The following is a 15309-nucleotide window of genomic DNA, read 5'->3' as shown; positions in this document are numbered from 1 at the left end:
CAGGTAATCAATTGAAAATCTTCGGAAATATTCTCTTTAATGAGGAGGTGGATGAATCAAGAGATTATTTCCGAAGATTTTTTCAATTTATTGAAAAAATAAGATGTCTCCCTCGGTGGCTAAGTTGGTAGAGCACCCGACCGGCAATCAGGGAGTCGTAGGTACGAGTCCTTCTCGGGAAGGTACTTTTTTTAGAATTCAATAGTTGTCCTCACATTTATATGAATTGATCTTCATATCTCTAATACTTATGAAGTGAAATTATTCCAAAAATAATAATTCATGGCTATAATGATAAAAGTATATTCTCTATGATCAAGGAAAATCTTGAAACACTCTTTAACAAAATTTTGTTTTAAAATATGGGTTGATTCACAACGAATTCAAAATAATTTCTTGAGAAAAAAATTCAAGATTTCCATGTCTATTCAGGGTGTTAACATAATATTGCGAAAAATAGCAAAAACATACTCTTCATCCAACACTAAATTATTGATTATAAAATTATAGAAGATAAAATACCAAAGCTCTGAACAAAAATTTATGGATGCAGAAGTTCGTTACGAATATTTGAGAAATTTTTCGAATAAGAAACTAATCTACAGTTCTCTGGCAATGAAAAATACTTCAAAACAACTTAGTAATTTCAGTATTTTGTGTGATTACAGCAAAGATAAATTAATTTGAATTATTTTTGTGGTCAAATAATACAGAAAAAATTGTTCATTTTATAGATGAAACGAATTTTGAAAATTAGAAAACACGCCATATTACAAAACGGAAAACAAAATATAAGTACAGGGAGACCCGTTTAAAATTACCCCTCCCCTTATCTGAGAAATTGTAATAATCTACAAAAAATAGTTTCACATAAAAGTTTTTCATGCTCTTTCAAATTTTACTTTTTTGATAAAAAAAATCAATTACAGACAGGGTGGTAACAAAAAGTTACCTTTTGTTGAATGGAACATTCTGTATATGATAAGATATTTGAATAGTACTTGAAAAGACATTTTCAAAAACATAGGTCAAAGAGGGTCTGAAATTTTTTTTTTTGACTTATAAGCATTTATATGTCAAAAAGTATCCAACTTCAAAGACCTGTAAAATATATTTTATGGAACCTAGAAAGTCCTACGTGGTGTCAAAAAAATTCTAATCAAGTTTTCTTCTCATTAATACTTTTGAACTTTGATATTTACCAACAAGTAATCAGTGTTGCCAACATTTGAAAATTATAGTTTTTCTCAATTTGTTTAATGGAACACCCTATATATTAAAACACTTTCGCGTGAAGCTTTCCGAGAACTATTTGATGATATAGCATATCATAGGTCTCCTGGTCATAGCTTAAGAGTTACAAGTAATTTACTTTGGTAAATCTAGATATTGGTATAATTCGCTAATGAATGAGTAAAATCGTATCCATAGCAACATAAAAAAAATATGTGTCAAAGCTAGAAACGTCAGCTCTAGATAACTTTTGTTGCTATAGCAAGGCTTTCTATTTAAAAATCCACTAATGAATTGATAAGTATCTCATAAATTAAGACTAGAAGACCTTTGATATGATACATTATTTATCGAATAGCTCTTGAAATGCTCTATTTGAAAATGTATCAATATAAAGGGTGTTCCGTTCAAAAAAATTGAGGAAAACTACAATTTTCAAATATTGGCAACACTGATTACTTAGGGGTAGTATTCGAAATTTGAAAGCATTAATAAGTAGAAGACAAAATTTCAAGTTTTTTGACACCACGTAGGACTTTCTAGGTTAAATAGAATACATTTTACAGACTTTTGAAATTGGATACTTTTCGACAGATAAATGCTCATAAGTCAAAAAAAAAATTAAAGACCCCCTTTGACCAATATTTTTGTTAATGTCATTTCAAGCTCTATTCAAATATCTAATAATATATAGGGTGTTTCATTTAACAAAACCTAAATTTTTCCACCAGTCTGTATATAATTAATTTTCTTTTAAAAATTTATCAAAAAAGTTCGAAAGAACCTGAACAACTTTTATATGAAATTTTTCTTGAAGAGATTATACTTTCACAGATAAGGGGATAGGGAATTTTAAACGGGCCAACCTGTACACCTTCTCTCTATAGATAAGTTTGTGTTCATTTATTCGATAATTTGTTGCAAGTAAACCATACGATCATGAAGGACAATACCACTACGGTATTCTCCGTGTATAGTAATGAAATTCCATCATCACAAAGACGCGAATGTTCCAGCCTATCTCCCATGCTTCGGTAGAAATATTCCCCAATAAAGACATTACACCTGTCGACAACTTGTCATAAATCACAACCGCAAATAAGGTAATGAAATTCATTGTTTGGAATAAAACTGAAAATTTATGAGCTGTATTTTAATTTAAGAACAATAATGAAAACTTGTAGTGAGTGAGCTGTTAGAAGATGCACCAAGCCTATCAGAGATTTGGATGGCTTCAGAAAGACGATTCTGTAAGCGGATTATGCTTTTCATCTCGATAATTAATCATTGCAGTTACTTTCTCTATAAATACGCTGGTTAGTTTAATCGGTTTAATTATAACCAGAACCTGATATTATCTAGAGCTCGTACAATAGATTCTTAGAAGGTAACCAAAGTGTATTGAATAATGAAACGGTGTTACTTGTGAATCTTGGGAAAATCTGAGAGTGTATACAAGTTTTACTTTCTTGTACAGAGTTCTCGATTATGTGAAAAGAAAACATGCATAGGTGGCTTTATTAAATTTTCAGCTTGGGAAATTGAACCTTCTCCTCATCTATTTGTCGATGAGTTATATGAATAAATTGATGATATTGTCAGGTTCAGATTACTTGTCTAACATGTCATCAAAATCTCTAAACCTAGCAGAATTCAGATGAATGTACGGTTGAGATAACTGATGATTTCATTCATAATTTCCAAATGGAAATTATCTTGAAACTTCTAAACAGATCCAAGAATTTCATATAGAATGTAGAGTTCTTTATGTCTCTCCCTCATTACAAAAGAAGGAAAAGGACAGAAATCAACAGAGTTAAATGAGTTTTTCTTTGTTGTAGGTCTAAAAACCGAAAATTTTTCTTCACTACAACAGAAAGGACTCTGCAGTTCGAGGTATTAATGCTTTGAAAATGGAGTTGAGGCATCAACTTTTCGCAGTGTTGGAACAGTCGACTGCCAAAAATAACACGATTTAAAAACACAACGTCAATAACTTCAGCAGTTCACAGTCGATCTCTGATGAACTGGTTGTATATCCGAACAGTTAGTATTCGCTTTAGGCGGATCTAGAAGCCACAGGCTCTCATCCGCTCCTCTCCATACATTATTTTGATGAACTGGACTTTATGTCAGCCATAAACGTTTGAGCAGGAAGATTGTTAAAATTGCGGTTTATTGGCTTGGATTTGATTGAGATATAAATTGTAATTTCCTGTCGTTGCGCAAATAACATAAAATGCAATATGGAAACAGTTCGGCATATGCCGTTGTGGACTTCCTACTGGTTCTCCCCACTAAAACTGTTCAGAATCTGCATATTACCGTGATTCAATTAGGAAAAATCTATTCGGTTCAAAAAATGCATAGGTATTCGAAATGTTGAAAATTGAAACAATGAAATGAAAAATGGCATGAATTGAAGTTGAACACTTCAAATTGCATTTTTCTGTTTAAAATTTCTGTACGCCAGCAAACATCTGGATTAATAGACCTAGGAATGGAAAAAAATCATGGCATGAGAAATCTATTTTGAATTTTTTCCTTGAAATCCTGAACTGACCAAATTTGAATTAAGTAAGTACACGTTTTAGGGACTAAGAAAGCAGTCAAAAATTTTTTGATGTTGTTCCTCACATAATCACAATGGGTAGAAAAAGCCACCCCTTTAATTTGTGTAGAAAAAAACATTTTGCCGCATTCATATAATTCCATTTAAAAATGAATCTAAGATAGCTCGATCCATTCTGAGCATATAGGTAAGGTCTGTTCTAATTTCTTGCTGATGTTCAGTGATTAAAAAATACACAATTCATCAATGAGTACATGGCTGATAATGACCATTTTCAACATTTAATATACGATATAATTTTTGAAAAATTCATAATTGTTTGTTTTGATACGTTAATTTTATATTTATATCAAGAAACAGCTATCTTAAATTGATTCTCGAATGGTATTTCTAATATGAAAAACGAAAAATGTTCTTGAGAAATAATTTTAGGGGTAGTTTTTCTTTAACCCATAGGGGAACACATGCAAAAATATTTTGAGTGCTTCTCTTTCGCGTAAAATGTCTTCATCCTTTAATTTCTTTTTAAATTTCTCATTGAGAAAAAAAAAATTGAATATAGTTTGTCTGGCCATTTATTTGGGGGCTTGTGTCTAAGCAGGGGCTGCTTAATACAAAATTAAATAAAGACCTTCTCTGTTGGCAAGGAATCACCACAACTATTCATTTACTGTATATTGTACAGAAATTCATATTTCACATCCGATTCGATAAAAAAGGAATTGGAGTAATTTTTATAACTAGAATTTCCTAGCTGAAACCAGAATTCTCTGCTAAAAACATTCAAATTTCAGTTTAAACTGGTTTTAACTTCAAGCCTTAGTCTTAGTTAAAACCAGTATTAGAGAAACTTGTTTGGGTTTCATTTTTTCTTAACTTTCAATGTGTTGTTTAAAAATCAACCATTTTTCATTTCCCATTCGATATAAAAGAAATTGAAGTAATTTTCGCCAGATTGAACAATGTCTGAGCCTCACCAATAACATACTCTTTGAAATCATACACACAAAAACTAGGACCACACCTGCAAATTTCACTGTTTTGACATATAGAGTTCAAATGGCCAGTCACAAAAATTTACACATCTGTCATTTTGACATTTCTTCGGTCACAGAGATAATCAATAGAAATTTGTTGGAAAAATCGAATAGACAGAATGAAACGATATAGCATAACAAAAAACATTTCTAAAGATATGAATTAATGAAACTTCCAGAATTATTAGAGTATTACAGAATTGGTGAAAGTTATGATGGACTGATGGAATGATTAATTCTATCAACTCTTCAGCAATGAATGCTAAAAAGAACAATTTATCATGATCGATACTTGGTCCATTCTCGAATTTTCCCGATCTAAACTATCAATAACATTCAGAACGTCTTTTTGTTTGGTACAGGAAGAACGTTTCCTTCTACTAGAAAGACCGTGTATTATCCAATTACGATATTTAATTTAATAATGTAGTTGCACACATTTGTAATTTTTTCATTCAACCTGCTGTGTAATTCGGAATAATTGGAGAGCCATCAGATGGAGATTTTGAACGTTTCAGTTTATTGATGGTGAAATTCGAGTAGCTTTTAAACGTGATTATATTTGAAATTACGACTTTATAAATGAAAACCACTTTATAGACATAGAATAATTATAGATGGATGAGACGGTGGTGTTATTACAGCTTATCGATGTTATTCTTGGTAGTATATGCGAAGTAAACGGCAACAGGAAGTTCGGTTACCTGTTATTTTTGAACGGTACAGGTCTACAGGACCATCAGTAGGATGATATAAGTAAACAGCTTTCTAATGATCCCATTTTATTTATAGAAGAGTCCCATTTGAAAGGACAAGAACTATACATTTTTATAAGGAGCTCAAATGAAGAGATTCCTATTTTTTTAATACAAACTGCATGGCTATAAAGGTAATTTACTTATGCACAGCATTTTGAATGTTTAAATATGAAATATATTATTATGTTCCATCCAAAACAAAGTAACTGTGAGTTTGATATAGTATTTAATTGAATTACTCAAGGCACAACAACTTTTTTTGAATTTTTTTTCAATCTCCTATAGTAATGAATATAAGGTATGAGGACTTTTACTAGTCTCCATGAAATTCTAGCAGTACTTTTATATCATTTCAAAAAGACCGACCTCTAATTCGTTTCATTTTCACTTATTTCAAGCCAAGAGCATCTTGAATCTTACAGATAGCGTTTCAAATTACAGCTTAACTAGTCTTATCCTTTACGCTTTGAAGCCATGAAATGAAGACAATCAATTCCAAATAGTTCGGGCAGTTAATTCTGGAAACTTCGAATTCGATCTGGCGGTAAAATTTTTACGATCTACATAAACTGAATAAGTGCAATTTCTGGCTTCCACTTCGGGTTTATTGCAGGATTTAAGAGCTCTTTGATTGAACCGACCGGAATTTTTCAGGTGACACTACGTTTCAAGATCGAATCCATAAAATGCCATTTTTTTTTTCTGATTTTAAAAGGTACCTAAGCCTTTGCAATAATAGATTGTCCTCATCACGAAGAACATATGAACTTATCACGAATTAAAATATTCATAATAATATTAATTATTATGAATAAACTGAATAATTAATAAAACATACAAACAGAATCATAATGATTGATATTTATATAAGAATTCTCATTACGCAATATAGGACGTTTTTATTTCTGAATGTTTTAATGAAGAATTAATCGGCTAATTGAGCATATAGTTGTAAAATCTATATATGTATAGGGTGGGCAAATTTCGATGTTTTAGCACTACAGCTTTTAAACCAGAGGAGATAGACAAAATCTGATACCCCTTTCTCGTTCTCTTTTTCTGAGAAACTTACAATAGTAGTAGTGATTTTTGGCCACTTTCTTTTGTTTTCGAGTTATAAGCAAAAATTGGAAAAATGGCGATATCGAAATAAATTTATATCTCCGCTAATACTGATGATAAAGCTCTGAAATTGAAACATTATACAGGCACTTTTTTACGTAGAATTCAGTGGCGTGCTTGCCTTTTAGGAAGGTTTTTTAATTACGAAGCTATTACCCAAAGTTATGTTTTTTAAATGGGAACACTAGTTTTCTGTGCAATTTTTTGAAAACTTAATTTTTACTGATTTCAAAAATATATAACATCATATGGTTTGTATCAATATAAATAATAGAAAATGGTCAAAAACCTTTTTTCTCAATATTTCTATGGTTTCAACTTTTGATGAGCACAGAAACATATAGCATCGTATGATTACCACTGTCTCCTTCTATAATTCTTTTCATTATTATGAAAATTTATTAAATATATCTTGATTCAAATTTTGTGAAAATTGTTAAAAAGCATAGAAAGAATGACATTGCCGGAGGGAGACTGCTTTTGTTATAGGAAACTCTATTTTTCTGTGCACGTCAAAAGTTGAAGCCATAGAAATATTGAGAAAAAAGGTTTTTGACCATTTTCTATTATTTATATTGATACAAACCATATGATGTTATATATTTTTGAAATCAGTAAAAATTAAGTTCTCAAAAAATTGCACAGAAAACTAGTGTTCCCATTTAAAAAAACATAACTTTGGGTAATAGCTTCGTAATTAAAAATCCTGCTAAAAAGACAAGCACGCCACTGGATTCTACGTAAAAAAGTGCCTGTATAATGTTTCAATTTCAGAGCTCTATCATCAGTATTAGCGGAGATATAAATTTATTTCGATATCCCCATTTTTCCAATTTTTGCTCACAACTCGAAAACAAAAGAAAGTGGCCAAAAATCACTACTACTATTGTGAGTTTCTCAGAAAAAGAGAACGAGAATGGGGTATCAGATTTTGTCTATCTCCTCTGGTTTAAAAGCTGTAGTACTAAAACATCGAAATTTTCCCACCCTGTACATATTTTCGTCATGGAAACACTTCATAAATCGGTAATAGGTAATTCAAATTAAAATATTCTACAAATACAAGATTTATTCATTGGTTCTCTAAGAATGATTTTGATCTTTGATGAGAGTTCTTAGTGGGGTTTGAATTCGATATTTAATATCTCAAAACATTTTTTTCATTTTCACAAAACTCTGAAACACGTCTTTTTTTTCAGAAAATCAGGATGTAAATTAAATAATAGTGCAGGTCTTTCATATAATTTTATTTTAGTAGCCCCTGCTTAGATATAACTCTCTGAAGAGGGTGCCTGAAAATAAATTTCAATTATCCTTCTAGGAACCAGAAAATTCAAAGAAATGTGGTTCCTAAGAGAAAAATTTCGAATAGCTTTTCAGGTGCCATTTTAGGCAGCTCTATCTAAGCAGAGGCTGTTTAAAATATATACCAAGGACACACAATATTTTTTGACAAGGAATCTTAAATTTTCTCGCAAATATTCATTAACACCCTATATATTCACGAGCTTTTTCTGATAAATTTGCTTCATCGTAATGAAAATACGATGTTTCTGATTCCTAGGCACTGGTAGTTGCCTTCTCATAAGCTTTGTTGTAGTCTGCTCAATATTTCACTCAGAAGACATTTCTGAGGATAAGCCCATCCTTTCATACCGTGTAATACCCCTTCAGCCGAAGTGAGCTTTGTTGAATTATCGTCTTTCTCACCTTCCCGTCGACATAAATATGTAATAAGCTAAATAAATCAAAAGTAGCATTCTCTTTGGGGTCAGTTGACGCGAACATATGTTTGCAAGTTGGAGAAATGTTGATAAATCTGCGGGTCGTAAATTTTCACTTCGTTAGGGCTATTACTTTATTATTATGGAGATTTTGTGCCATACGCGTGAATCCATGGACACGCTCAACGGGGTTCTTCGCATCTTACCGACTTCAAAGTTCTACAACGAGAATACGAACAGACATCCAAGAACTAGACAAACAGTAAAGTTCCAACACAAAGTTTAAGTCCAGCAAACGCGTCAGTTTGTCAGTTATACAGAATCGTCATGAGAAAAAAGTATAGACGTGATTTTGTTGTGTTGAATCTCTATGGCAGTATCAATTTTTTGAATACTCATTCCAATAGATTTGGTCAGTAACTTATACAGAATGAGAAGCTATACAAAGAATCCTTGGAAAACGAAAAGGATGGCATTCCTAGAAAGAATATGGCGAATATCATTTATATATTAATTAATAGTGAATAATAACTCTAAGATGATTTGAGTACCTGATTCAATTGCAATATGGTGAGGAATATTTTTCGAAAAAAATCCACCATATTATGATTCAACTTATTCACACAACTTTCAAATTCAGATGAGTAAAAAGCAGATAGGTTGATGGGTATGAAAAACTTCCTATTTAATTTGAAACCTTATATAAATATTATTTATTCTGATCATGTCATTTCTTATCATCTTCGATAAATCTCGTCAAATTTCATCTTGTTATTTTCTAGCACTTAACCAGAGAGGAGGAATTCCTATCGCAGTTAGTAGAAATGGAAACCATGCAAATAATTGGAGTGATGGTGAAAATTATTTGATTATATCGATAGTCAGGTGTGTATTTTTCGAATGAGGTGACCGTAGAAGCCTTGGGTTATAGGATATCACAATCACAATGGTCAAGTCTGAAGAGTGCCCTAAAGGCCCGGTTAGCGTAGGCTAGTGCACTCTCTGGTGCACTACTTCCTTATATCTGACCATACCGCGAATGCAACCAGTGGCGGGCCTATATTGATCCCTAATTATATGTATCGCAAGAAAATCGGGGATTTGAAAAGAGTCTACAATAGTTTCTTTGACTGAGATCAGGCATTTCCCCTTAAAACACTCAATTTCTGAAAAATTCTTGTGTTTGAATTTTCAACAGCAAAGATGTTTGAATTAGCAACTATTTGTAGACATAGCACGCAAAAAATGAAGATAGGCAGACACTTCTTAGAAATTTAGGTGAAATTCTGGAAATTCATGCCTAGTCTGTCTCTAATTTAAATGTTGTACAAGGTTTACTGGACATCCTGTACATATGAAGAACCTGCATTTGGAAAATTCAAACTTATTTCCGCTTGTTAGTCCATCTTCACTCCATCAATCCATTCTCCATAAAAAAAGACATTTCGTCAAAAAATAGTTAATACAGAAAATACTCAGAAAATACGCTCTTACATTAGGTAGATTTCTTTGTATGCTTCGACTCGTGATTGGCTAATACAGCCTCTTTACATCTTTGATCAAAAGTATGTAACCTCATTCGAAATCTATAAATCGAAGAAAAAAATTCTATTCATCCAAAAGTCACAACTACATTTGTAAAATTTAAATTAAAAAAAAAACTATAAAAATCAAATATTCCCAAATAGAAGGACATTTACGATTCCTATCAACAACTTTTGTAAACCTTTTCAGCTAAACGCCACTGGCTCCTATTCAGATCTAAGAATGGCCAAGTACCACTGCTATCGCACATCGTACAATCTCTTTGATCGTACTTTCAGGTGTTTCCTAGAGTGTTTAGTCAACCAACATTGCTAATACCATCACCAGGAGGTCAATTCGAGCGGATACTACATATCTACATGAATAAATGAAATTATGGTTGATTGAATCAATAATTCATAATCTGTTCGTATTTATGAGGCCATTCAGTTTGAAAGTGAAAGAATAATATTCCTTTCTCCGGCATCGAAGATTCAAATTGATGGATTATCAAGAGATTAATAGTTCTTGGTAATGTTGAAATGATTTGGCACATGTTTTCAATGTCAAAATTATGCAGAAAGCTCTGAGTAAATAAACATGCAATTCGGGCATTTCTGAAAAACATGTAGATATCAATAAAGGGAATTCGTTTAATTATTGAGCGAAACTGCATCTGAAATCAAGTAGGTAAAGGTAAATACCACAAAACCTCACTCTGAAAATACCTGAACACGTATTTTAGTAATAAATTATTTGACTTCGAAATTAAAATGTAAGATAAAATTTCCAGTCGACAGAACAATGTCAACAACAAGTAGGTATGAAAGAAAATATTAAAATTGAAAATATTTAGTGCTATAATAACAGATAGATTTGTATCTTGATATCCTAAACTTGCAGAGAGATCCTACACATATTTGGCACTAACCAGCACATCCACCATTTTGCAACCTATTGAAAGGACGGTGCTACTACAATTGTTGCCCGCCAAGCTTCTTATTTGGCCGTCATTATATCAAACTGAGTTAAATTTAAGTCCTACAGAAGTGAATTCAGCTACTCTTAATAAAGTATTTTGTAATAAAATGTCGAAAACGATTGTGTACCGCTGTTTTGAAGGCTCATTTCGAAGCTTACTCAATTTCGAAAATATTTCCACTACCTAATAGGTAGTGAGCGTGTATTCACTGATGAGAAATCTATAAGGTCAATTATTTTTGAATGGAATTATCCGAAATGGTGGAAATAGCATAACAAATCCTATAAGTAACAAATAGAAAACAAAAAACAACAAAAATTAATGTTTGAGTGTGTATACTCCTTTGAAGTATGAAAGAAGTTTCCCTTTAAAATGCAACTAAAATTTCTCGATTATTTTATCACCTTATATACCAAGAAAAAATCTGTGAAAATTGCCAAATATTTAAATAAGTATTTTTCTAGTACTCCTTGAAATCATTATACTTAGTCAATCAAACGCATCGTTTATCGTTTATAGAAAAAAAAATGTTTACACAATTTTCTTTTTTTTTTCTACTCTAAATATTCCATCATTTGTTCCATATAAACTCGAAGTGAATCAAGAGTTCATTATAATTAGAATAAATCAACTCAGCATTCGTATTCGAATCACAGATACAAACCAATAAATATCAACCAGGTCGGATATATCACTTCGATCGGCCTTGACTACCATTATGACGTCAGAATTACCATATCAATTCCAGAGAGGAAGTCTAGATCGAAAATTAACGTAAACAAACCGAGAATGTATCCCAGGCATCGTTAAAATGTTCCTCCATTCAGGATGGATCCTTATGAAAACGAAAATTAATCGTGAGAACTTCTTTTTTATATTCTTCGACATCGGTCCTTAACATTTGTGAATAGCCGAATTATTTTAATCATTGAGAGGAAGCTGCATTTATGGTCTTATAGACGCCATGTCTGTGTTTTCACATCCGTTCGATGGATGTGGATTGTTCCCACACTTGACCTCCAACAAGAAGTTTGAAGTTCAGACATTTAATTGCTTGTTTTTGAACTCTAATTTTGATTATTACATTATAACTTCGCAATAATAAAAGAATATAGTGTCATTACAAAATAAGATCTAGTAGATGAGCTCACAATATAGATATACTGATTGATCCAAATATTGATCTTAATATTTTAAATGCTTCATCTTTCATATTTACTAATTTAAAAGTAAAAAAAGATGAAAAACTAGAGTATTTTCATCTCCTGAGTATAGGGCAATATCAATAAAAGGTTTCTCGATTTCTATTTCTGAAATTCATCCAAAAATGCAAGTTCAGATTTTTTCATCTTATCGAGATATAAAGCTAAATCACTCTATGTGAAAATTTTGTTGAATTAATTCTTGACACATTATAATTTCCCACATAATGAAAATTTTTATATCTCTATTTTTTTTGATGTTGAATCGATTTGAATTGATTCAGTACAGCGCGCATTGTTTGCGCGTCTAATCTGTCATTGAATTTCTAAGTCAATTTGTCATATTGAGAAGGTGGAGATAATACAGGGTTAGTCTTTGACTTGTACATATATTTCAACAAAAGGTCAAACTTTTTGCCTTTACCATATTCTCCAATTCGATTTAGTTGAAAAGATAGGTACTGCCTGTTGAAAATTCATAAAAAAATATTTTTTAGTTATATTTCACAAAAGATTTTATTAATAAGTAGGATGTAGTTTTTTATTGATGTGATAAAACTTCTTTCAACACAAGATTCCACCCACATTTTTCAGTTTTTTCATTATGCCCGTTAGATACAATTAAAAAAAAAGTTCAAAGAACCCATCTCATAAAAAATACTTTCTTATGAATATTTGAGCATTTTGGAAAATATAAGTATATTTATGTACTCATCTAATTCATCGTTTTCCACTCATTCGATATTCATAAATAAAAATATCTGTGGAGTACTTTGTCTGAATGCTACTCTGTTTAAAAGATCCACAAATCTGTAGCATCATAGATTGGACTTGTTATTCTGCAGGGTATTTCCAGGGATGGCCATAGTTCATTATGAAAACTTAACTCTAGACAGAATCGGAGAGAATGTTAGAGGAAAAAAGTGTTTCTTCGACCTCTAAAATCTACTATTGAAAAATGTGTACAAGTCAAAGACTCACCCGGAATATACCTTTTCACAAAACTTTTGCAGTTACAAAAATCTTGTCTTTAGAAATGGAATTTATTCAGTATTCAGTGATTGAACTGACAAACATACTAATAATTATCTTATATACGTGATTATGCAAAGCTCGTTCCATATCTAATAATCAGGTAGTGTGTGTATATGATTTAAAATATCCAATGTCAGTAGCGTTGTTTTGAATTAATTCCATCGTGGGAATAAATAACAATTCGCAGTTAATCTTGAAAATTTTCAATACAAATACAGATGGTAATCAGAAAGTATACGTTTCTGATATTACTTAATTATGAATTATTCGTTCTTAAAATTCCGATGCTAAATTTGAATTTTATAGGATCCTGTGAGGTGTATAATGATGGTAGCAAAGATCTTTGGATGGTAGCTTAAGGGTACACAAATTACTTTTTCGTAATTCAAAGGTATTCCAGAAGTTGAATGTAAAGCAGAATTTCTCAGAAATAACTGCGCTAAATTTTTTTCAAAAGCTGTAAAAATTGCTCAGGGGAATTTCACTGATTATTGAGAGTATTGTGGTTTCTTTAGTGAGTATTTTACAATTGACGTCTATTTCAGTTTCACGCATATCCCTCACACAATCCGAAAAATAGCATCATTAAATCTCAATAGATTGATAAATGATCGTTCAATTTTTTTTGAGAGTGTCAAATATTCCTATACCTGAAGGTATAGGAATATTTCTTTCTGTTATGATGACAAATATTATAAATTTTGTTATTCCAGGTAAATTGATGCAGAAACATATTGATAATTCATATCTATACCTTTTCCACCTAAGATTTTTCATATACACTCATATATCGACCATCGATCATATTCTATATATTTTCTGAAACTTTGTTCATATAAAATTCAAAATTTTCATGATTTTCAACAGTGGAAATCTAATGAGCGTGCAATAAATCACAGTCAAGTAGACCGAAGAATTTCGAAGGTTGATGTTCTGAATTTATTGTAAGTAATATCGTTTCCAGATGACAAATATGTAAGCATGTCAATGTCATTTACCTCTAGTCTTATTTTCGATATAAACGAATTATTAAAGAAAAAATATTAAAAGTTTCACAGTTGGTATCCAATCTGAATGATAACCACAAAATGTTGTATTGGAAGATGAGCGTGATATATATTCAAGCATAGAATATCAACCTTCAAGACTCCATAGCCCATATGACACTCCTCTCGTTTTATGGTGTTATGGATAGTTTCCCGCTTAACCGGCTGTTGAAATCTACCTTATTCTCAACATCCCTCTTAATCAAATACGATGAAAATTATTATTTTCTATTTGCTCATTTCATATAATCAGTTTCAATCAGAAAAATTACTCACATCATCATCTTCCAGCTGACCATAGACATCCAGCTTGTCTATTCTGATGGTCCCTTGAAAGGGAAAACACTGCGCACCCTGTGCGATGGCTGTGTTCGAAAACACCGACACCTCAGGTTCTCCTTTGGAACCAAGGGGAGGGCTTCTAACGCAGAGGCTAAACTCTTGGGGGATGAGTACACAGGTTTCCATATTAACTGATCCTTAGTTCGTAAGTCTCTCAACAGATAAATAAACGCATAATATTAACTTATAACTAGTGCAGACAACCAAGTGCTTTGTCAACAGTCCATAAAATCTGAGATGAAGAAACTACCATAGAATTGTGACAACAAAACCAATCACAGAGAGTTGACTGACTTGGATAGGTCCTTGAAAAGTCTTGAAAATTCAAGTTCAAAGTCACAGATCACTGAAACGAGTTCTTATTCCCTACAGATTAAGCATACAGTCCACTATCATAGAAAATCACTGATTGGATTCGAAAAAATTCAATGGAAAATCAGAATTTTCTCAGACCAATTATCCCCGAAATTTTCGGGTTGTGCAAAATCGGCTCGCGGGTGCAAATATGTCCTTGTTTAGTGTGAGGGTGCAAACGAACGCCCGATGTGCTTCTGTTTTCGGAATCGCGATGTCGCGGCACGCTTGATCGATAGGTCGATCGTCTTGATCTAATGACCGCAGCCTTCAAGTATTGGCACTGAACTAACATTGACCCTCACAGGAGTAAAGTCTTGCTTCTACCTTAGTTAAGTCCCCACCCTCATCAGCACGTGGTTGCGGCAGGTAGATTGT

General features: G+C 32.0%; 1 protein-coding gene across 1 annotated transcript in view; it reads right to left on the bottom strand.

Moving 5' to 3' along the window:
• Positions 1 to 15309, bottom strand: part of LOC123314360 (zinc finger protein 358-like) — a 134786-nt gene extending 119477 nt beyond the window's left edge. The window contains exon 1 of the mRNA XM_044899612.1: positions 14512 to 15309. Within this exon, the coding sequence (XP_044755547.1) occupies positions 14512 to 14703 (192 nt within the window). The 5' untranslated portion in view covers positions 14704 to 15309. The remainder of the gene's footprint in view (positions 1 to 14511) is intronic.

This window comes from Coccinella septempunctata, chromosome 5, assembly GCF_907165205.1.
Source record: "Coccinella septempunctata chromosome 5, icCocSept1.1, whole genome shotgun sequence".
Taxonomy (NCBI): domain Eukaryota; kingdom Metazoa; phylum Arthropoda; class Insecta; order Coleoptera; family Coccinellidae; genus Coccinella; species Coccinella septempunctata.
This window is presented reverse-complemented; position numbering and strand designations above follow the sequence as displayed.